We start from the raw sequence: 24,387 nt of genomic DNA, 5'->3' as shown, positions 1-24,387 counted from the left end.
CTGAGTTTTTCCTGTTGTTTTTCGTCAATGCGGCTGTCACCTGGGATGGCGACATCAATGATCCAAACCTTTTTCTTTTCCACAACTGTGATGTCTGGTGTGTTGTGTTCCAGAACTTTGTCAGTCTGGATTCGGAAGTCCCACAGTATCTTTGCTTGTTCATTTTCCATTATTATTAGTATTAGTATTAGTATTAGTATTAGTATTATTTGTATTATTATTCAATGTAAGTTCTATATGAGGCAAAATCAGGCTTTGCTTTGGGGGGGGGTTTTGTTCACATTTTTTTATCCATGTTTGGTTTAATTCATGGATATAGAGAACCTGACTATATTTGGGTGTGTGTTCCACCCAAAGTGCAGGAGCAGTTGTGCCGAATGTGGGATCAGGTATAGAATCCAGCTTCCTAAGAATACCACTTCATTTTGACTGGAATTTTGTTCGTGATATATACTGGCATAAGCCAACCCTATACTTGTATATACCTTTCTTGTAGTTGTTATTTGTTGTAGATATTGATATTCACTTCCACCCAACACAATGACGGAAGCCATTCAGCTGTCATAGTCTCTCCAAGGTAACTCCATTGCAGTGGAGAGCACAGATGGGCAAATTACATCACTTTTTTTTTTTGAAATAATTTTATTAATTATTTGACACAAACAATCTAATATACAATCAGAAAATATACATTCAAAAATAATGGAATGTGTCTAGATCTGTATTCAAATGCCAACTTGTGCTAAATAAGTATAACATACTCTAGGTAAAGGTAAAGGTTCCCCCTGACATTAAGTCCAGTCGTGACCGACTCTGGGGGGGTTGGTGCTCATCTCCATTTCTAAGCCGAAGAGCTGGCATTGTCCATAGACACCTCCAAGGTCATGTGGCTATTGGTATGACTGCATGGAGCGCTGTTACCTTCCCGCCAGAGCAGTACCTATTGATCTACTCACATTTGCATGTTTTCAAACTGCTAGGTTGGCAGGAGCTCGGGCTAACAGTGGGAGCTCACTCCGCTCCCAGGATTTGAACCTGGGACCTTTCGGTCTGCAAGTTCAGCAGCTCAGCGCTTTAACACACTGAGCCACCAGGGGCCCCCATACTCTAGCATCACTCAAATTCAAAACATTTTCATGTCAGGAGTGACTTGAGAAACTGCAATTTGCTTCTGGTGTGAATGGGCTGTCTGCAAGGACGTTGCCCAGGGGATGTTGCATGGATGTTTTGAAGTTTTCTACCATCCTTGTGGGAGGCTTCTCTCATGTCTCCACACGGAGCTGGGGCTGATAGAGGGAGCTCATCCACGCTCTCCCCAGGTTGGTTTCGAACCGGCAACCTTCAGGTCAGCAATCCAACCTTAAAGTCTTTAGTCCTGCCGGCATGAGGGTTTAACCCACTGCGCCACCGGGGGCTCCTAAAATAGTGAATCTATCCTCCATTCAGTTGCAATCTGTAGTTGATAGTATACCTGCTTTCGTTTTGGCAGGAAGCAACCAAGGACTGTGCGGTGACCCAGGAATCCCATCCCATGGCATTCGACATGGTGGCGATGAGTTAGGAGTGGAGAGCACCATCTCGTTCAGCTGTGAGCCAGGCTACACGCTCCGGGGCTCACTACAGAGAGTGTGCCAGGCCAATGGCACATGGAGTGGCACCCAGCCAGAATGCGAAGGTGGGTACACTTGACAGACTACCATGAATATCCCATAGAAAATATTTTAACTCTCTCTCTTTCTTTCTTTTATTCTCTCTCTCTCTCTCTCTCTTTCTTTCTCCTGCCTTCCCTTCAGCCTTGGGACTTGAGCTGGCTTCCAAATAATAAAACCGGCACAGATAAAAGTTCACATCAGTGAAAAACTTTGGAAGCAAATTAACATGTAATTAAACTATGCATAGAAGAAAAAATCTATTTCAGCTAGTTGCAAATATGGACAATGTATATTATTAAAAGCTTTGTTCTAATAAAGTTTTATCCCAGACATGGGCAGTTGGGACCCCGACATGTTGCTGGACAGCTGCTCCTCCAGTCCTACTTAGCCTTTACTAACAGCAAAGAATCAGGGGAGTGGCGGGCTGTCTGCCAGCAGCAGCTGGTGTCTTCCATGCCAGTGGGGCAGCAAAACTACTCTGAATTGTAGCCTGGCTTTAGAGGAAGGTGCAATTCCTCACACCAATCTTATGCCATCCAGAATGCCTGCTACGTCTGGGAAACTTACAAGCAAGTTATGGGGCAAAAGACTTGCCCTGCTGCTTCCCTATTCCCCAACTAAACTGTACCCCGGCGCCATTGTGGCCAAGGGGGGTTGCTAGGAGATGAAGTGGGCGGGGCCTAAAGGGGGCAGGACCTACCCTTCTGACCAGCAACCAGGGTTGAAAACGGCTCTTCCTCGTCCTCTAATTTGGACTTTATTTGCCAGATTTTTTTTTGTTTGAAAGTCATAGATTGGATGACTATGTCTTTTGTGGCCAGATTTGGTGTGATTTGGTTCAGTGGTTTTGTTGTTTACTCAGTCCTACAATTGTACATTACATTTTTATATACAGTAGAGTCTCACTAATCCAAGCCTCGCTTATCCAAGCCTCTGGATAATCCAAGCCATTTTTGTAGTCAGTGTTTCCAATATATCGTGATATTTTGGTGCTAAATTCGTAAATACAGTAATTACTATGTAGCATTACTGCGTATTGAACTACTTTTTCTGTCAAATTTGTTGTATAACATGAAGTTTTGGTGCTTAATTTGTAAAATCATAACCTATTTTGATGTTTAATAGGTTTTCCTTGATCAGTCCTTATAATCCAAGATATTCGCTTATCCAAGCTTCTGCCGGCCCGTTTAGCTTGGATAAGTGAGACTCTACTGTATATAGATATATATATTACTTATACCTCACAACCTCTGAGGATGCCTGCCAAAGATGTGGGTGAAACATCAGGAGAGAATACTTCTGGAACATAGCCATACAGTCCGGAAAACACACAACAACCCTGTGATCCTGGCCCCGAAAGCCTTCGACAACACAGCTATCATTGTTATTATTATTATTGTTATTATTATTATTATTATTATTATTATTTAACAATAGACCTTGCAAAGAACGACTCAGATGTGGCTCGGTAAATTGCACTGGTTGGAGGAAGCAGAACAGAAAGAACGCTTTGCATTTCTTGAAGCTGTCACACCCCAGAGTAATTTACATGAAATATACTATTAGAGGCCTCATAAGCATTCATGTACAGATTCCTCTCTTTTGTCAAAAGTGAAAAAAAGAAGAATTGGGTAGCTATTACTAGAAGAAAAGTGAGCGGGGAAACAGGTAATCCAGAGCAATAATCCTCAGGCTTCCTTTTCAGATGGTTGCTGTTACAGAAGTATTTAAAACTCAGTCAGCAAAAACCACAGAAGCAGGGAAATGCTTTCATCAGAAAGGCTGAGCTCTGCAAACGGGCTGAAAATGTATTCCAATGGCAGGAAAGATACCGCGTCCCATTTACTAGAAGCCAAAGGAGTCGAGCCTCCCCTCCCAAATTGTCGTTTATATTTTTCAAAATTGTTCCTAGGACCCAGAGTTCCTAGGAAGGGGTTAAATGTATTAATCCCGGGATAAATAATTTGTCAAGTTCGAAAGCAACCAGAAATACTAATCCCAGGTAGAGCATTTTAATCACAGCCTTATGAATAATAGGGACATTATGCCCGCAAGGCCGTTCTTTTAATGTTAGCGGCTCACTGATCCGGATGCAGAAAAGTAATTCACTGCGAGTCCTGGTTTGGAGGCATTTTTTATTTGTATTCAGGACAAGGAGAGGAGAAGGAGAAGGTTTATAGAGGCTCGGGGTTCCAACAATAAGTCTGACTCAAAAGATGATGCTGTTGGGAAAGAACCCGACAAATCACAAAGTCTGCCTTTAGTCACTGCGTTAAGCAATTCAAAGCTCTCAATTTGAGAGAAATGGACTTATATACTCGAGTATAGGCCAACCTTAGGTACGAGGGTTGAATGAAAAGTAATGCCTCCACCTTCGTAACTTCTCAACAGATGGTAGTACTGGTATGCGGCAAGTACTGGCTTGTTCAGTAGACTTTCCTCTACAGTTCCATTTGGTGGGAAGCCTTAGCATTGAACGGTTGTGTTGTCAAAGTGCGAAGTATGGAACCCTGCGCAGACAGGGAAGCTTAGCATTGAACGGTTGTGTTGTTAAAGGGCAAAGTATGGAACCCTGCGCAGATGGGGAAGCCTTAGCATTGAACGGTTGTGTTGTTAAAGTGCGAAGTATGGAACCCTGCGCAGATGGGGAAGCCTTAGCATTGGACGGTTGTGTTCTTAAAGTGCGAAGTATGGAACCCTGCGCAGATGGGGAAGCCTTAGCATTGGACGGTTGTGTTGTTAAAGTGCGAAGTATGGAACCCTGCGCAGACGGGGAAGCCTTAGCATTGGACGGTTGTGTTGTTAAAGTGTGAAGTATGGAACCCTGCGCAGACGGGGAAGCCTTAGCATTGGACAGTTGTGTTGTTAAAGTGCGAAGTATGGAACCCTGCGCAGACGGGGAAGCCTTAGCATTGGACGGTTGTGTTGTTAAAGTGCGAAGTATGGAACCCTGCGCAGACGGGGAAGCCTTAGCATTGGACAGTTGTGTTGTTAAAGTGTGAAGTATGGAACTCTGCACAGACGGGGAAGCCTTAGCATTGAATGGTTGTGTTGTTAAAGTGCGAAGTATGGAACCCTGCACAGACGGGGAAGCCTTAGCATTGAATGGTTGTGTTGTTAAAGTGCGAAGTATGGAACCCTGCACAGATGGTCGGTCAATGTGACTTAAGCAACATGTAGTCATTGATTCTTGACAGCAGAAGGTGTCACCCCAAAGGATATTCATCTGAGAATGCAAGCTGTTTATGGTGATTGTGTTGATGTGAGTCCTGTGTGTCATTGTTCGAGTAAGTTTAAAGATGTTGAGGCAGGAACATCTGACTTGTGTGACAAACAAAGAGTTGGACATCCTGTGATAGCAACCACAGAGTTTCACAAGCAAAAGGTGGACAGATTGATTCAGGACGATCATTGTATCATTCAGAGAGAAATTTCAAGCATAATCGGCATTTCACAAGAACGTGTGGGTCACACTATTGCTTTGCTTGGCTATCGGAAGATCTGTGCACGATGGGTCCTGTGAGACGCCGGTTGCAGAAACAGAGTGTCGACTTCTTCCGTGACGGCTTCAGAAAACGTGTTCATCGTTGGCAGAAATGTATCCAATTGTCTGGTGATGATGTGGAAAAGTGAATAGTGGTAGTTACAGAGCACATTCTAAGGATTATTTCTGCGTTTGATTTATTAAAATATTCCCATCCAAACCCAAGTAACGAAGGTGGAGGCATTACTCTTCATTCAACCCTCGTATAAGTTGAAGCCAAGGTTATGGATTTTCATATGTCCCATGGATAAGTCCCAAAGGTTGTTCCATAGAGAAGCTAAAGTACCAGCTCCACTTCAGGGGGCCAGATGGGCATCCAAGGTGGCCGGATCCATGGATTTTGGTATCCATGGGTGGGCAGGGTCCCTAGAAACAAACTCCAGAGGATACGCCAGATTCATCACAATGTGTGGCTATTCTGACGGCAAATGGGATGAGGTACACTGTGTTATATTACCAAACATAACACTGGTTCTGTTGTTCTTTGCAGTTATATCTTGTGGAAACCCTGGAACTCCCAGCAATGCCAGGGTGATCTTCAATGACGGCCTCGTGTTTGCCAGCTCCATCATCTACAAGTGCCGGGAAGGTTACTACTCCACTGGTGTGCTCAGCAGGCATTGCACTGTCAATGGGACCTGGACTGGGAGCACCCCAGAATGTACAGGTGAGTAGCTCCATATACCAAGCCATATTCATCTCAACTTCTCAAACTACTTGCTTTATCAAAACATTATCAAAATCTGCATTGATATTTTGCACAGTACGTTCCCCCAGGATCTGTGGGGGACACATTCCAGGAAGTTACTGTAAATAAACAAATAAATAAATATTCATATTCTGCCCTTCTCACCCTGAAGGGGACTCAAGGAGAATCACATTGACACATATAAGGCAGACATTCAATGCCATATAACATAGAACAGAGACAGAGACAGACACAGAGGCAATTTAAACCTTCTCCAGCTTCCTGAGGGTGTGCTTGATTCCGGCCACAGGGGGAGCAGCTGTTTCATCATCCACTACGACAGCAACTTCCTCATTCCAACAGCAGCTGGGTGATTTTTATGGTGTCGTAAATTAGCCTCCCCAAATACAAGTAGTACCTAAATTTCCTACTTGATATATGCAACTATCTTTCAGGTTGCTTAGGTCAACAACGAGCAGGGGCTATTTTTTATTTTAATTGTCGGGTGCTCGCCCCGACACGGAAATTGCATGGATACACAAAACTGCAGATGTTAGAGAATCTACTGAAATGAAGAACTTCTACCCCAAGAATACCATAGAGAAGAAGTGTCAAATTCCTTGAGTTTGACATATGTGCCATATACTCATGCTGGAAAACCTAGAGAAAGCATGTTTTGTTGGATGTGGATCCAGGCTCTGGAGCAGGCTGGTTAGCAGCCAGCTGCAACAAATCACTCTGACCAAGAAGTCATGAGTTCAAGGCCAGCCCGTGCCTGCGTCTGTCTCTGTCTCTGTTCTATGTTATGGCACTGAATGTTTGCCTTATATGTGTGCAATGTGATCCGCCCTGAGTCCCCTTCAGGGTGAGAAGGGTGGAATATAAATACTGTAAATAAATAAAATAAATAAATAATGAAACCATGGGTACTGGTTCCTTGGATGCAGGGGTCAATACTGCACTTGATGTCCTTCAGCAACCAAAAAGAGAAGATGCCTTTAATAACGTTTCCCAGTTTTTCAAAAAGGTGATGGAGACTTCAACGAAAATAATCAACTTGTCAATGTCTCCCCTCCCTCCAGTGATAAACTGCGGCGACCCTGGCATTCCGGCCAATGGCATTCGGTTGGGCAGTGATTTCACCTACAATACGTCGGTCGTCTTCCAGTGCATGCCTGGCTACATGATGGAGTCAGACAGGGCTTCTGCTCTGATGTGCACCAAAGACCGGACCTGGAATGGCACCAGACCTGTCTGCAAAGGTATGTGCACATCATTGGCATGATAGTATCTCAAGAGACCTGTATGTTCTGCAGCTTTCCAAAGAAACATGGATTGTGGGAGAAATATATCTCAGCATATAGACCTGCCCAAGCCTTACAATCTTTGAGGGAGTGTTTTCTCTCCATCCATCTAGTAGTCTTCTCTGTGGCTGCTCCTCAGCTTCCATGGGAGATTCAGTGTTACTACACTGTGAAATAACAAGTGTCCACTAAATGGAATAATAACAATGTATTAAATATCATTAAACATTGTATTATACACAATAAACGGATATAAATTTCAGATAAATGGTTACAAAAGCCAATCAAACTTTTGCATTCACAGTATGATGAATGGTAGTTACATTCACAATGTAATCAACTTTCTTGGTTATCTTCTTATTTCTTCATCAAAGAAGAGTAGACCCCTGATCCACATCCGGTTTCGACTACTTATAGTCTTCGTCTGGTGGTAGGGTCTGAAAGTATTGGGTAACATTAATACAATTGTATAAAGTGTTTTCTGGCTTGGTAAAATTAACTACTAATACATACTACTTTTGTTATTTAGTTCAAACAATTCAAGCATGTACTCAATACAGTCATTCTTAAATACCGTGGAACCTATTGGGAATATGCAGTGGCTTACAAGTTGTTCTCTTGATACATTAAACACAGAACCATTTATCTCAAATTTATATTCATTTATTGTGTATAACACAATGTTTAATGATATTTAATACATTGTGATTATTCCATATAGTGGACACTTGTTAGTTCAAGTCCTTGAGAACCCATTTTTTCCTATAGAACTACACTGTGAAGTGCCAGCACTCTTTGGCAGAGAAAATTAAAGATCTTGTAGATATCTGATGCATAACCATATCACAACTACTAAGATGTCATAGCATTGAGGTATGGCAGTTAAAGTGGTATAAAAGTGCATTAATTCTAGAGTATAGATGCACTCTAAGTGTCAGGACCCAGGCTGCAGAGCACCAATAACCATACACAGAGGCCAGAATCTATCTAATATATTTATTGTGGAAATATATAAAGTTAATAAAAACAAGTGTAGACAATAGTCCAGAAGTAGACCTTTCAGGAAAGGTCAAAATTAGTCCAAAGAAACAATGTCCAATATAAAATATTAAGGTCCAAAGTTGTAATCCAGTAACCGAAACACTCACTTTGCCAAGCAAAGTGAGGGGAGATGACAAGGTCCTTTAGTCCATGAAACTTAAGCAAGGCTAGGAAGTAAACTTGATTCTTGGAACACTAGGCTTAATTCAAGGCAACAAGAAACGAGGAGCAAGAACAGGATCCGTGGTAAATTTGTGGCGAGGTCCGGAAAGCAAGGCAAGGTCCGTGGAGCAAGGCAAGGTCCTGGGAAGCAAGGCAAGGCTGGAAACGGGAACAAAGGGCTTGGACGCGGGAGTAGCGTAGTCCACACACAACCTACTCCCGAAGCTGACGAATTGACTCCGCAAGATTCCTACGTGGGCAAATCACCTAAATAGGGTCTCGTTTTCCCGCCAAAGAACATTTCTCTGGGGAACCAGAACCGAAAGCCATTCTCTGTGTCTAGATGCATGACTCCCTAAAGTTTCCCATGGGAAGCAGGCTTAATCAGCTGAATGCCTGGCAGCAATCCTAGCGCTCCTGCGAGACGCCTCCTGAGCGCCTTTCTGTTGTTTATAATAATCACGGCGAGAAAATGGGGGAGATTTCGGCTCAAGGCTTGTTTGGCAGACTTCTGGAAGGCAAATCTCCTGCAGGTGCAAAGGCTCCAATTCTGGCTGAAAAAGCTCCAATTCTGGCTGAAACGGTGGGAAACCTAAGTTTTCCTCTTCATCTGTCACAACAGTGCTAGGAACGGGACTACATGGCCCATGAGTCATCACACTAAGGGATATAGATGATGTCACCGAGATTTTTTTTTGGAAGGATCTAGATTTTTTTTTTAGGAATGCCCATTGAAATGCCCATTGTTTAACCATTTTAACAAGTAATTTAAGCAACTTTGGATCTCATATTGGGAAAATGGAGAGCTACAATGCAAAACAGCTCTTGACCGGGAACTAATGATAACTTTCCTCCACCTTCTGTCTAGCTATCCTATGTAAACCTCCGCAAGTGGTCCCCAATGGAAAGGTTGTGGGATCCGACTTCAGCTGGGGTTCCAGTGTGAGCTACACCTGCTTGGAAGGATACCAGCTCTCCCTGCCCGCTGTCCTGACTTGTGAAGGCAACGGAACGTGGACCGGAGAAATCCCACAGTGTTTCCGTAAGCAGATAAACTGGACTGGGCTTTAGCTCAATCAATGGTGGAATGTGTAGGACATCTTTCATTGTGTCCACCCCAGCCAAGTGTTACCTGGTTCATTGAATGGACTGTTGATGACATTTCTGGTGTTCCTGAATATGTTGCTCTGTCTCTAAAGCAACGGAAATTGGCCCATGTTCCCCATTCAGGATGCCTCTCCCTATGCTAAACCCATCTCCAATGGCAATTGTGCCCAATTGAATCAGATGTCAATATCTTATTCAGAGAGAATTTTATTGAGCAACAGATGACTTTCTGTACAGAAAGCAACCAGAAGTGACTTCTCTTACATCTGGTTTTATTTTCGACTGATTTTAACCATTTTGGGGGAGATTATGATAATAATAATAATAATAATAATAATAATAATAATAATAATAATAATAATAATAATAATATTGATGATGATGATAATAACAATAATAATACAGTAGAGTCTCATTTATCCAACACTCGCTTGTCCAACATTCTGGATTATCCAGCGCATTTTTGTAGTTCAATACATTGTGATATTTTGGTGTTAAATTCATAAATACAGTAATTACTACATAGCATTACTGTGTATTGAACTACTTTTTCTGTCGAATTTGTTGTTTAACATGATGTTTTGGTGCTTAATTTGTAAAATCATAACCTAATTTGATGTTTAATAGGCTTTTCCTGAATCTCTCCTTATTATCCAACATATTCGCTTATCCAACGTTCTGCCGGCCCGTTTATGTTGGATAAGTGAGACTCTACTGTAATAATAATAATAATAATAATAATAATAATAATAATAATAATAATGACACAGCAAACAAGATAGATATGCTGATTTTGTGATACGAAATCCAGCATATCTATCTTGTTTGCTGTGTCATAATAATAATAATAATAATAATAATAATAATAATAATAATAATAATAATAATAATAGAAATGTAGTTCTTCACTAAGATTTTTCTTGAACGTAGGTGAAGTAATTGCAGCTATTTTCTGCCCAGTGTGAGAAAGTATAAAACCAAGCAGTCTTCGGAGATTATTCAGAGGTTTGGACTGATTCTTCACAAAAATCGCACGTGATCATTTTGTGCAGAAAACAGCATGTTCTGTATGGACAATATTATTTCACACTCAAAAAAATATCTGTCCAGAAGTTGCTTTCTGTGCAGAAAATACTGTTTTCTGCGTTCATCAATCTTGTGTGAATTTTACACAGAATATATCTCCGATTATTATTACGTTTATTCATATCCCGGTTTTTTCTCTCCACAAAAGGACTCAGAGCGGCTAATTAAGTTTTCTGTGCGGGAAACAGCATTTCTACATGGAAAATAACATTCCAAAGCAGAAATGTTGATTCTTGATGTGTTCAATACAGATTAATCATGTGCAAATTTTATGCAAAATGAATCCCCATTTTAGTAGTGGGTTAAGCCATTTAGGACACCCCGGTGGCGCAGCGGGTTAAACCGCTGAGCTGCTGAACTTCTTGACCGAAAGGTTGGCAGTTCTAATTTGGGGAGAGGGGTGAGCTCCTGCTGTTAGCACCAGCTTATGCCAACCTAGCAGTTCGAAAACATGCAAATGTGAGTAGATCAATAGATACCGCTCCAGTGGGAAGGTCATGGCGCTCCCACATGCCGGCCACATGATGTCTATGGACAGATTAATCATGTGCAAATTTTATGCAAAATAAATCCCCATTTTAGTAGTGGGTTAAACCATTTAGGACACCCCGGTGGTGCAGCAGATTAAACCACTGAGCTGCTGAACTTGTTGACTGAAAGGTTGGCAGTTCTAATCCGGGGAGAGGGGTGAGCTCCTGCTGTTAGCACCAGCTTCTGCCAACCTAGCAGTTCGAAAACATGCAAATGTGAGTAGATCAATAGGTACCGCTCCAGGGGGAAGGTCACGGCGCTCCCACATGCCGGCCACATGACCTTGGAGGTGTCTACGGACAACGCCGGCTCTTTGGCTTAGGAATGGAGATGAGCACCAACCCCCAGAGTCGGACACAACTAGACTTAATGCCAGAGGAAAACCTAACCCTAAGCCATTTAAGGTCTAAGTGGGGAAGTTGGTAAAAAATCAGGAGTAGGGATTTTGGTGGACTTGTGCTGCACTTTCTCCAACTCCAAACACTGTGTTCTGATAATGCTGAGCTTTGAGCTGTCATATTCCCTCCCTTCCTCTCTCCAATCTATTGGCAGCTGTACAAAAGCCATTTAAAAGATTGCAAAGCAGCAGCTTGCATTTGGTGCACTTCACCCCACCTGTTGTAGAACAAACAGGTTTTCCTGTTTAGCGCCGTGCCACATGGTGATTTGCCATCATGCGATTGCAGATCCCTTTTAAAATCTCAGCAAAAGCAAGTGTAGAAGGATGAAAAAAATAGAAGCTTGCCTTCTGTTCTCCTTCAACCTGCCTGCCAGGAGATGGTGGGAAGGTGAAAAGTAATTAAAGAATAATTGACAACAAGACAGAAGCGCCGGGAAAGAAACCCGTGTATCCCTTCTGGCCAATATCAGCCCCTCTTTGAAGAAAAACAACGCTCTCAGCAAAGTGTACGTGTCAGGAAATGCACATTAATTTTGACCGGGAGATTTTGGTCAGTTGGTTTGAAGCACTTTAAACCAACACATAAGTAAGTTTAATGACTGTATATACTCGAGTATAAGCCTAATTTTTCAGCCCTTTTTTTAAGACTGAAAAAGCCCCCCTCTGCTTATACTTGGGTGAGGGTCCTGGTTGGCTTATATTTGGGTCAGCTTATACTTGAGCATATATGGTACATTTATTATTTTTCTCTATTATTATTGGTATTATTACATTTATTATTTTTCCTCTATTATTGTTGCTACTATTACATTTATTTTACTCTATTTTTATTATTATTAATAATACATTTATTATTTCACTCTGATCTTATTATTATTATTATTATTGCATTTATTATTTTACTCTATTATTACAGTAGAGTCTCACTTATCCAACACTCGCTTATCCAACATTCTGAATTATCGAACGCATTTTTGTAGTCAATGTTTTCAATACATCATGATATTTTGGTGCTAAATTTGTAAATACAGTAATTACTACATAGCATTACTGCATATTGAACTACTTTTTCTGTCAAATTTGTTGTCTAACATGATATTTTGGTGCTTAATTTGTAAAATCATAACCTAATTTGATGTTTAATAGGCTTTTCCTTAATCCCTCCTTATTATCCAAGATATTTGCTTATCCAACATTCTGCCGGCCCGTTTATGTTGGATAAGTGAGACTCTACTGTACTTGTATTATTTTCCTGTATTTATTATTATTATTATTATTATTATTATTACATGTATTTTAATCTATTATTATTAAAAGGATACATAAGCACATTTATATTGAAGAAGATGAGAATAATGATTTGATCAGAGTTGGACAGTCTTATCTTAAATTTGAGCTTGATGTAAATATTCAAAAACATTTAACCTACTGATGCCTCAATTAATGTACTTTTATTGGTACCTATTTTTATTTCTGAAATTTACCATCCTTGGCTTATACTGGAGTCAATGTTTTCCCAGGGTTTTTTGTGGTAAAATTAGGTGCCTCGGCTTATATTCGGGTCAGCTTATACTCGAGTATTTATGGTACTTGAATAGATCTCCTCCAATGAACTGACCTTTGTTGAGATGACTCATTGGCTCTCTTGCAGCTGTCTTCTGTGGCGATCCAGGAATTCCAGCGGAAGGGAAACGTGAAGACAGGGGCTTTACCTACCGTTCTTTTGTCTCCTATTCCTGCTCGCCACCATTGCTGCTAGTAGGGTCAGCGAGGAGGTTCTGCCAATCTGACGGAACATGGAGCGGGACTCAGCCAAGCTGCATAGGTAGGACGAAGACCATTGGGAAGAGACCCTCATATAGTTCATTTCCCTATGCACACACATACACAAACTCATGACATAATGAAAAAATCCCTTCAGTAATTACAATGTCATATGCTTAACTTCTTGTTGCATTCCTTCAAGTGATTCCCGACTTATTATTTATTTGCAGTATTTATATTCCATCTTTCTTTCTCACCCTGGAGGGGACTCAGGGCAGATCACAATGTACATATTAAATGCCATTAGACATACGACATATATAGACAGACACAGAGGCAATTTAACATTTTCCAGCTTCCGGCTTCATGAAGGTATGCTCGATTCCGGCCACCGGGGGAGCTGCCGCCTCATTGTCCACTTGTGACACCGAGTCCTTAGATGGAGTACTTCCTCATTCTTCTGCACGCTGCTGGAAGGTTTTAAGATGTCATAAATTAATTAAATTAGTCTCCCCGCTAATTAGTTAAATTAGCCCCGGTGGCGAAGTGCATTAAAGCGCTGAGTTGCTGAACTTGCAGACCGAAAGGTCCCAGGTTCAAGCCCTGGGAGTGGCGTGAGCGGCCACTGTTAGCTCCAGCTCCTGCCAACCTAGCAGTTTGAAAACATGCCAATGTGAGTAGATCAATAGGTATCACTCCGGTGGGAAGGTAACGGCGCTCCATGCAGTCATGCCTATGGCCACATGACCTTGGAGATGCCTATGGACAACGCCGGCTCTTCAGCTTAGAAGTGGAGATGAGCACCAACCCCCAGAGTCAGACATGAATGGACTTAATGTCAGGGGAAACCTTTACCTTTACCTAAATTAGTTAAATTAGCCTCCCCGCATAAAGTGGTACCTAAATTTTCTACTCGACAGATGCAACTGTCTTTTGAGTTGCTTAGGTCAATGACGAGCTAGGCTATTAATGGTTGGGAGCTCAATTCGACCCGGGCAGGCTTCAAACTCATGACCTCTCGGTCAGTAGTGATTTATTGCAGATGGCTACTAACCAGTTGCGCCACAGCCCGGCTCCTTAGAGTAGGTGTGTGCGACTTGCTCAAGATCACGCGGTAGGTTTTCATGGCCAAGCAGGGATCTGAACTCTGTTTTTCAGCACTCAAATCCTTACACCACATTGGCTGCTAAGTCTTACTTATGGCATCCTAAGTATTCCATTTCATTCTTAAGGTCGTCGATCCATATGTTTCCAATTCAAGTCCTTCTATTTGTTGCCCAAAGTATGAACTGTGATACCAGAAACACATAAATCAACAACTCACTGGGCGGACTCAAGACTTAGCTGCAACATGGGGAGGGACATAGTATATTAAATTATGATTATATTTGCATATTCCTTTTATACAGATTCAACTCTCACCACATGCGTGGATCCTGGTGTGCCCCTTTTTGGAACACAAAACAATTCCCAAGGTTATCAGGTAATACGTTGTCATCTTCTCTCTCTTTCTCTTTTTCGTTTCCTCTTCTCTGCAGATGATTTCCTTAACTTGTTCCATATATAAATCCACCCATCAAATGCTTTCTATGTTAATGGAAGCCCTTCCAAACACAGAAAAAAATATCTTGGTTTAAACAAAATATTCTTGATATTCTTCCACAGCCAGTTTTCATACTACATTCATGGTACAAATCGATGTTCTTGTCTGCCTTCAGATCATTTCTGGTTGATGACAGCCCTCAGGTGAACCTATCATGGGGTTGTCTAGGACTGAGAATGTGTGAGCCAGGATTAGTCAATGCGTTTCCATAACCGATTCGCACCCAGGTCTCCATAGTTGTAGTCAAACACTCAAACTCCACAGTATGCACTCTATCCTACAAGGGTTGAATGAAAAGTAATGCCTCCACCTTCGTTACTTGGGTTTGGATGAGAATATTTTAATAAATCAAACGCAGAAATAATCCTTAGAATGTGCTCTTTAACTACCACTATTCACTTTTCCACATAATCACCAGACAATTGGATACATTTCTGCCAACGATGAACACGTTTTCTGAAGCCGTCACGGAAGAAGTCGACACTCTGTTTCCGCAACCAGCGTCTCACAGGACGCATCGTGCACAGATCTTCCGATAGCCAAGCAAAGCAATAATGTGACCCACACGTTCTTGTGAGATGCCGATTATGCTTGAAATTTCTCTCTGAGTGATACGACGATCATCCTGAATCCATCTGTCAACCTTTTGCTGTCCTGCTGTCACAGGACGTCCAACTCTTCGCTTGTCATGCAAGTCAGATGTTCCCGCCTCAATATCTTTAAACTTACTCGCCTAACGACACACAGTACTGACATCAACACAATTCCCATAAACAGTTTGCATTCTCTGATGAATCTCCTTTGGGGTGACACCTTCTGCTGTCAAGAATTGCTTAAGTCGCATTGATCAACCGTCTGTGCAGTTCCATACTTCTCACTTTAACAACACAACCGTTCAATGCTAAGGCTTCCCCGTCTGTGCAGGGTTCCATACTTCTCACTTTAACAACACAACCGTTCAATGCTACGGCTTCCCCGTCTGTGCAGAGTTCCATACTTCTCACTTTAACAACACAACCGTTCAATGCTAAGGCTTCCCCGTCTGTGCAGAGTTCCATACTTCTCACTTTAACAACACAACCGTTCAGTGCTAAGGCTTCCCCGTCTGTGCAGAGTTCCATACTTCTCACTTTAACAACACAACCGTTCAATGCTAAGGCTTCCCTGTCTGTGCAGAGTTCCATACTTCTCACTTTAACAACACAACCGTTCAATGCTAAGGCTTCCCGCCAAATGGAACTGTAGAGGAGAGTCTACTGGATAAGCCAGTACCTGCTGCATACCAGGACTGCCATTTGTTGAGGAATTACGAAGGTGGAGGCATTACTTTTCATTCAACCCTCAACTGTATCTGCATTGAGCAGAATACTCCGTTTGGAAATAGTTTGCTCACAGAAATAAGCAAAACTTGAGTAACACCAAACTCTTACTATTGATCCATGCACGCTGATCAATTTCAACCAATTTTCGGAGGAACGAGACAGCTAAATCCTCTTGTAAATTGCCTGTGTCTCTCTCACTTAATCCCATGAAGCCATTTGCATGTGACGTCGTTTTTCCCCCCGAAAAGCATCTTATTCACCAAGATGACTCACAAGAAGGTATTAATAATACATTTTGGGGGGCATTTGCTCCAAAGTAGCTTTCTCCCCTCCCTCTTGCAAAGCTTCTAATTTGTCACCCTTAATCCTGGGTTTTCAGTGCATTAGTTCTGATTTCCCCTGTTAATCCCAAACTATGGCGCTCAAACAAACTCTGATCACTTGGAGAGTTGTAATGTAATCATGAAGCTGGAACAATGGGTAGAATTTTTATGGAAGAGCTGGCTAACGTTCTGTTGGATTAGAAAGCATTTAGCAATGGCTCTCTTGTTCACCACTATATATATATAAAAGAATGATGGAATCCTGGCGACCGCCAAAACAACAAAACTAAACACCCCACAACCTCGAAAATTGACAACACAACCCATCGTCCACGCCTCTAGGTTGATACAACAAAAAGAAAAGAAAAATAAAGTCCTAATTAGAGGGAGAGGAATAATTGTTTTTGTCCAATTGCTGCCAGTTAGAAGGCTAAGCTCCGCCCACTTGGTCTCCTAGCAACCCACTCACCCAGGGGACAGGCAGAGTTAGGCCTCACTTAGGCCTCTTCCACACTGTCTATAAAATACAGATTATCTGATTTTAACTGGATCAGATGGCAGTGTAGACTCAAGGCCCTTCCACACAGCTATATAACCCATTTATAATCTTATATTATCTGCTTTAACTGGATTATCTGGACTCCACACCTTTACCCTTTACCTTAACTACCACCAATTCCTCAATACTTTATTTCCCATACCACCATACTTCGCCACAGCAACACATGGCCAGGCACAGCTAGTGACATCTAACAGATAGATGTGGTTAAAACCGAACAGGCAAATGTATCATTAAAGCCACTTGGCCCAACTAATGCCTGTTTCCTCTTTCCAACAGATCGGGAGTGTTGTCTTTTTCAAATGTCACAAAGGTTACCTTTTGCAAGGATCCACCACAAGAACGTGCCTTCCAAATCTGACATGGAGCGGAGTGCAACCGGACTGCATCCGTGAGTCTTGCGCCTTGATTATATTTTATTTTATTAAGAAGAATCGCTCACGAAACTTTTGCAATATAGGCTGGACAAAAATGCCTTGTGACTTGGAGATAAAGTAAAACATATGACACCTTAAAACCTGGTTCTATGGCTTGGAAGAAGATAGAGCTGGAGACCAACAGATTCCAGATGGTTATGTAGACCATCTGGGAAGCAAATGGTCAGGATTGTGGATAATCAAGATGGGCTGTCTCAAAACAGCTCATATTCAGAATCAGAATATGTGATTGTGTACTATAGCTCCCAGCTTCCTTGGATGGCCATGCCATCTAGAGATAGTGAGATCTGGATTCCAGCAACACTTAAAGAGCCACAAGTTCCACATTCACCCTTTCCAACTATTCTAGTGGGGTAAAATGAGCATGACCCCTATCACCAGAAAAATTGAGCCCCTGGTGCTGGCAGGACTGCTGACTTGAAGGTTGGGTTGCTGACGTGAAGGTTGCTGCTTCAAATCCAAGCCGGGGAGAGTGTGGATGAGCTCCCTCTGTCAGCTCCAGCTCCTTGTGCGGGGACATGAGAGAAGCCTCCCACAAGGAGGGTAAAACATCAAACATCCGGGCATCCCCTGGGCAATGTCCTTGCTAATTTATCTGTCATCCTCATTCTATAAAGTCATATCTAATATTGCACGATTAGTGGCTAATCATTAGTGACATGTCTAGTGGCCCTTTCTAATTCTGATCATGCCCACCATAACCCTGGTTACTGGTTGTTGTGGTTTGGTTTTGATACATTTTAATGATGTTTTTATGCCCTGCTGTTTTTAATTGTTTATTTGGATTGTTATATGTTATCATGTTTTTAACTGTGTTTTAGTTGCTCCAGGCCTGGTCCCACATGTAAGCCGCCCTGAGTCCCTTCGGGGAGATGGTGGTGGGGTATTAATAATAATAATAATAATAATAATAATAATAATAATAATAATTGTTGTTGTTGTTATTATTATTATTATTATTATTATTTATTTTGTGTCAAAAGCATTGCATAATAAATAAGTTTAAAAGTGATAAAATAAAGGAATCACAAACAGATAAATAGTTTTGGACCAAAAGCAGGCAACAGCAATCGTATTGTCCGTAGCTTTAAACAACGCCTCCTCCGTGCATGAGGCAGGGCATTGTGGGCAAGCATACATATGAGGAGTTGTTTGTTCAGCTCCACACAAGGGTGACTTGTGTATAATAATAATAATAATAATAATAATAATAATAATAATAATAATAATAACAACAACCACCAGTGCAGGTGGTCCCGGTGGTGATCGGCACATTGGGTGCCGTGCCAAAAGATCTCAGCCGGCATTTGGAAACAATAGACGTTGACAAAATCACGATCTACCAACTGCAAAAGGCCACCCTACTGGGATCTCCAAGCATTATCCGAAAATGTATCACACTGTCCTAGACACTTGGGAAGTGTTCAACTTGTGATTTTGTGATACGAAATCCAGCATGTCTATCTTGTTTGCTGTGTCATAATAAAATTAAAATAAAAATAATAATAATAATAATAATAATAATAATAATTCTCTCACACCAGATGCGACTTGCAGTTTCTCAAGTCGCTCATGACACCAAAAAAAAAAAACCCAGACAAATGGGCTCTAGAGTTCTTACACCAATATTAACAACTGTGTAGTGGTGTAGGGTGTTGTGTTTAGAAGGCCTTGCTAGATCATTTATCTTGGGTGCTTCAAGACAGAGAACAAATCAGTCAGTCAGTCAGCCTTTATTTCGGTCAACAAACCATTGGCTAGGATCAAGTTACAGTACAATGATGGGATACAACATTTGAGTCATTTATGACATTGCATTTGGCTTATGGCTAATAACAAGTACAGTAGAGTCTCACTTATCCAAGCTAAACGGGCCGGCAGAAACTTGGATAAGCGAATATCTTGGATAATAAAGAGGGATTAAGGAAAAGCCTATTAAACATCAAATTAGGTTATGATTTTACAAATTAAGCACCAAAACACTATGTTATACAACAAATTTGTCAGAAAATGTAGTTCAATACACAGTAATGTTATGTTGTAATTACTGTATTTACGAATTTAGCACCAAAATATCATGATATATTGAAAATATTGACTACAAAAATGGCTTGAATTATCCAGAAGCTTGGATAAGCGAGGCTTGGATAAGTGAGACTCTACTGTATTCAGATTATTATTATTATTATTATTATTATTATTATTATTATTATTATTATTAGTTATTTATACCTCACCACCATCTCCCCGCGAGGACTCGGGGTGGCTTACATGGGGCAGAGGTCCAAACAACATAGGACAAAATGTAGGCAACATAATACAAATCACACTATAAAAAGATAAAACAGTAATATAATATATCAATTAAAACAAAAATACAGGATAAAAGATGCCCAATTCCCTTTGTCCATTTTCCAATTGTCATGCCCTTGAGGCACAGGAACATCTCAATCCCGGGAATCTTGGATCCAGTCTCGTGAATCTGAAACACTGATTCTTAAATACCCTGGCTAGAATATATTTATTCAGAGGTCCAGGTCTCAAATTTGTTGTAAGGGATGCTAGAAACCATCAGCTAAAAGGCTGTGGCTCTTTCTTCTGTTGAAGACCACCATCTGGTGCACCATTTATGAATAATAGTGAATGTTAGTTTTCAACATCTAATGAAATTTTGAGGAGGTCTGGAGCTCAGAACATAAGGCAGGATAGCTTTTTTCCAGCTTGTTCTCTTGCGTGTCGTTCCAGCTCACAACTGCAAGGAGCCAGACACCCCAGCCCATGCCAACGTGGGTGCCCTGGACTTGCCTTCCCTTGGCTACACCTTGATCTACTCTTGCCAAAGTGGCTTTTATCTCACTGGAGGATCAGAACACAGGACTTGTAAATCTGATGGCAGCTGGACAGGCAAGCCTCCCATTTGCCTAGGTAAGTGTGTCGAAACAGGGGCTGAAGAAAGCTTGTCCTTTGAAAGCCAGGTGCCCTTTGCAATCCTATTAGTTTTATTTCCCTAGCATTGACCAACAAGTTGTTGAGAGAATGAGAAGGAAAAATACTGTATATACTCGAATATAAGCCTAGTTTTTCAGTCCTTTTTTAGGACTGAAAAAACACCTCCTCGGCTTATACTCGGGTGAGGGTCCTGGTGAGGTTATATTCAGGTCGGCTTATACTCAAGTATATATGGTATATTTATTATTTTTCTCTATTATTGTTGGTATTGTTACATTTATTATTTAACTCTATTAATGATTATTATTACATTTATTATTTTTCTCTATTACTATTGGTATTGTTACATTTATTATTTAACTCTATTAATGATTATTATTACATTTATTATTTTTCTGTATTACTATTGGTATTGTTACATTTATTATTTAACTCTATTAATGATTACTATTACATTTATTATTTTTCTCTATTACTATTGGTATTGTTACATTTATTGTTTAACTCTATTAATGATTATTATTATTGTTACATTTATTATTTTACTCTATTGTTGTTACTTTTACATTTATTTTACTCTATTTTGCTTATTATTATTAATACATTTACAGTAGAGTCTCATTTATCCAACACTCGCTTATCCAATGTTCTGGATTATCCAACGCATTTTTGTAGTCGATGTTTTCAATAAATCATGATATTTTGGTGCTAAATTCGTAAATATAGTAATTACTACATAGCATTATTTCGTATTGAACTACTTTTTCTGTCAAATTTGTTGTATAACATGATGTTTTGGTGCTTAATTTGTAAAATCATAACCTATTTTGATGTTTAATGGGCTTAATCTCTCCTTATTATCCAACATATTCGCTTATCCAACGTTCTGCCGGCCCGTTTATGTTGGATAAGTGAGACTCTACTGTATTTATTATTTTTAATACATTTATTTATTATTATATTATTTATTTATTATTTTACTCTATTATTATTAAAAGGATACATAAACACATTTACAATGAAGAAGATGAAAATAATGATTTAATCAGAGTTGAACAGTCATATCTTAAATTACAGTTTGATGCAAAGATTCAAAAACATTTAAACTACTGATGCCTCAATTAATGTAATTTTATTGGTATCTCAGCTTATACTGGAGTCAATGTTTTCCCAGCTTTTTTGTGATAAAATTAGGTGCCTTGGCTTATATTCGGGTCGGCTTATACTCGAGTATATACGGTACCTCCATTGTTGTTTAGGAGAAATGTCTCCCAGGGCTATAATCTTAGACTGTTTCATTCATGCATGTAAGGGTGAATCATTTCCATAGTTTAAAATAAATATTTCCTTGCATTTTTCACCTGGTATTTGCCTATCCCGAAATGTTAGGTGAAATTATTCTGCACACATTTCATTTTGGTACAAAAATATCACATTTTTCACACACATAACCACCACTGTTTCCCATAATACCAGAAAAATCACTTATTTCTGTGCAAAACTGATTTCCAAAAACGCTGAGATGTGTATATCTGGGGGAAGCTGCGTAAAATTCTCACCTCTGCACATTTTTCCGAAATGGATTGTTGAACTGCTAAGAAACCCATGTTTTTGACCAGGAAACAAAGGACTGTTCTCTCCATTTTCTCACGTGTTACTGGGAAGAATACTGTCTCTAAACATGGAGGTTCTGTCTAGCTGTTTCCATGGTTAATAGCATACATATGAGCTTCCCCCAGTTTTAATATCCTTATAGAGCCATGCTCTATGAATTCTATTAATCCCTTTAAAACTCCACCAGTTAAGCTTGTTGCCGTTGCCACATCTTGTGACATAATTCAATTATGCACTGCGGAAAGAATTAACTTCCTAGTGCCTGTCTCAAAATCATTTACAGAGCGACACTCTTAGAACACACAGTGCAGCTGGTATCATGCTAATTTATATCTATATATATAAAAGGGTAATGAAATTTCGGCCTAGGACAAAACAACAAAACTACACATCCCAGAAACACTAAATTTGGCAGCACAACCCCTCATCCATGCCTCTACGTTCATACAACAAAAAGAAAAGAAAAACAAAGTCCTAATTAGAGAGAGAGGAATAATTGTTTTTATCCAATTGCTGCCAGTTAGAAGGCTAAACTCCGCCCACTTGGTCTCCTAGCAACCCACTCAGCCCAGGGGACAGGCACAGGCCTCTTTCCCACTGCCTATAAAATACAGATTATCAGATTTGAACTGGATTATATGGCAGGGTAGACTCAAGGCCCACACAGCTATATAACCCTTTTATAATCTTATATTATCTGCTTTGAACTGGATTATCTTGACTCCACACTGCCATTTAATCCACTTCTGTGTGCAGTCAGACACAACTGGACTTAATGTCAGGAGAAAACCTTTACCCTTTACCTTAACTACCACCAATTCCTCAATATTTTATTTCCCATACCACCAGACTTCGCCACAGCAACGCGTGGCTGGGCAGAGCTAATATATATATATATATATATATATATATATATATATATATATATATAAAAATGTAGTGTGATGTTTTACTATGGAGTAAACAACAAAACCACTGAACCAAATCACACCAAATTTGGCCTCAAAAGACATAGTCATCCAAGCTATGTCTTTCAAACAAAAAATCCTAGAAAAAAGTCCAAATTAGGAGATGTGGAAAAGCTGTTTTTCCCCTTGCTACCAGTTAGAAGGGTAGGCCCCGCCCACTTCGTTTCCTAGCAACCCACTCAGCCAGAATGGCACCCAGGGCCTCTTCTTTCAGGCCTCTTCTACACTTCCTATAAAAAATACATATTATCTGATTTCAACGGGATTATATGGCAGGGTAGATTCCACACAGCTATATTACTCAGAATGCCAAGGCAGATAAATCTATAGTATTTGCTTTGAACTGGATTATTTTGAGTCCACACTGCCATATAATCCAGTTCAGTGTGGACTTTATACAGCTGTGTAGAAGGGGCCTCATATAATCCACTTCTAAGCAGATATCATAGGATTATAAATCTATATATATAAAAGGGTAATGAAATTTCGGCCTAGGACAAAACAACAAAACTACACATCCCAGAAACACTAAACTTGGCAGCACGACCCCTCATCCATGCCTCTACGTTCATACAACAAAAATAAAAGAAAAATAAATCCTAATTAGAAGGACAGGAATAATTGTTTTTATCCAATTGCTGCCAGTTAGAAGGCTAAGCTCCGCCCACTTGGTCTCCTAGCAACTCACTCATCCCAGGGGACAGGCAGAGTTAGGCCTCACTTAGGCCTCTTCCACACTGACTATAAAATGCAGATTATCTGATTTTAACTGGATTATGTGGCAGTGTAGACTCAAGGCCTTTCCACACAGCTATATTACCCATTTATAATGGACTTAATGTAAGGTCAAACCTTTACCCTTTACCTTAACTACCACCAGTTCCTCAATACTTTATTTCCCATACCACCATACTTTGCCACAGCAACGTGTGGCCGGGCACAGCTAGTATAATATATAATAATTGCTGTGGTATAATTATACAGCAATTATTGCTGCTGTTGTTGTTGTTGCTTGCATGTTATTTCTGACTTACGGAGACCCTAAAGCAAACCTTTAATGGGGTTTTTTGAGATTATGTAACTCATCCAGGATCTCCCAGTGGGTTTCAATGTAAATAGGGACCAACCCTGTTCTTTGGATCCATCGTCCACTATGATACCATGCTGGCTTTCTCAACCAGGAATCTACTTCATCATTTAGGTTGAACTTTGGTGTCACTATCCAAGATCTGGAACCTATTTGGGAGATGGATTCAGTACCTTGGATAGCTCCTTTGAAGATGAAATGTATTATCTCCATCTTACCCTTGTAGGCATGATTTTCATTAGCTAC

The 24,387-nt window shown here is 40.5% G+C and overlaps 1 protein-coding gene across 3 annotated transcripts in view; it reads left to right on the top strand.

Annotated features, from left to right (window-relative positions):
• Positions 1-24,387, top strand: part of csmd2 (CUB and Sushi multiple domains 2) — a 632,593-nt gene that overhangs the window by 588,342 nt on the left and 19,864 nt on the right. For all 3 annotated transcript variants that reach the window (XM_062962418.1, XM_062962417.1, XM_062962419.1), the window contains 8 exons: positions 1,490-1,675; positions 5,687-5,863; positions 6,967-7,146; positions 9,260-9,433; positions 13,167-13,340; positions 14,689-14,762; positions 17,366-17,477; positions 20,269-20,448. In XM_062962418.1, the coding sequence (XP_062818488.1) occupies positions 1,490-1,675; positions 5,687-5,863; positions 6,967-7,146; positions 9,260-9,433; positions 13,167-13,340; positions 14,689-14,762; positions 17,366-17,477; positions 20,269-20,448 (1,257 nt within the window). The remainder of the gene's footprint in view (positions 1-1,489; positions 1,676-5,686; positions 5,864-6,966; positions 7,147-9,259; positions 9,434-13,166; positions 13,341-14,688; positions 14,763-17,365; positions 17,478-20,268; positions 20,449-24,387) is intronic.

Source organism: Anolis carolinensis, unplaced genomic scaffold (genome assembly GCF_035594765.1).
Source record: "Anolis carolinensis isolate JA03-04 unplaced genomic scaffold, rAnoCar3.1.pri scaffold_10, whole genome shotgun sequence".
Lineage (NCBI taxonomy): Eukaryota > Metazoa > Chordata > Lepidosauria > Squamata > Dactyloidae > Anolis > Anolis carolinensis.
Note: the sequence above shows the minus strand (reverse complement) of the source record. Positions and strands in the feature narration are given on the sequence as shown.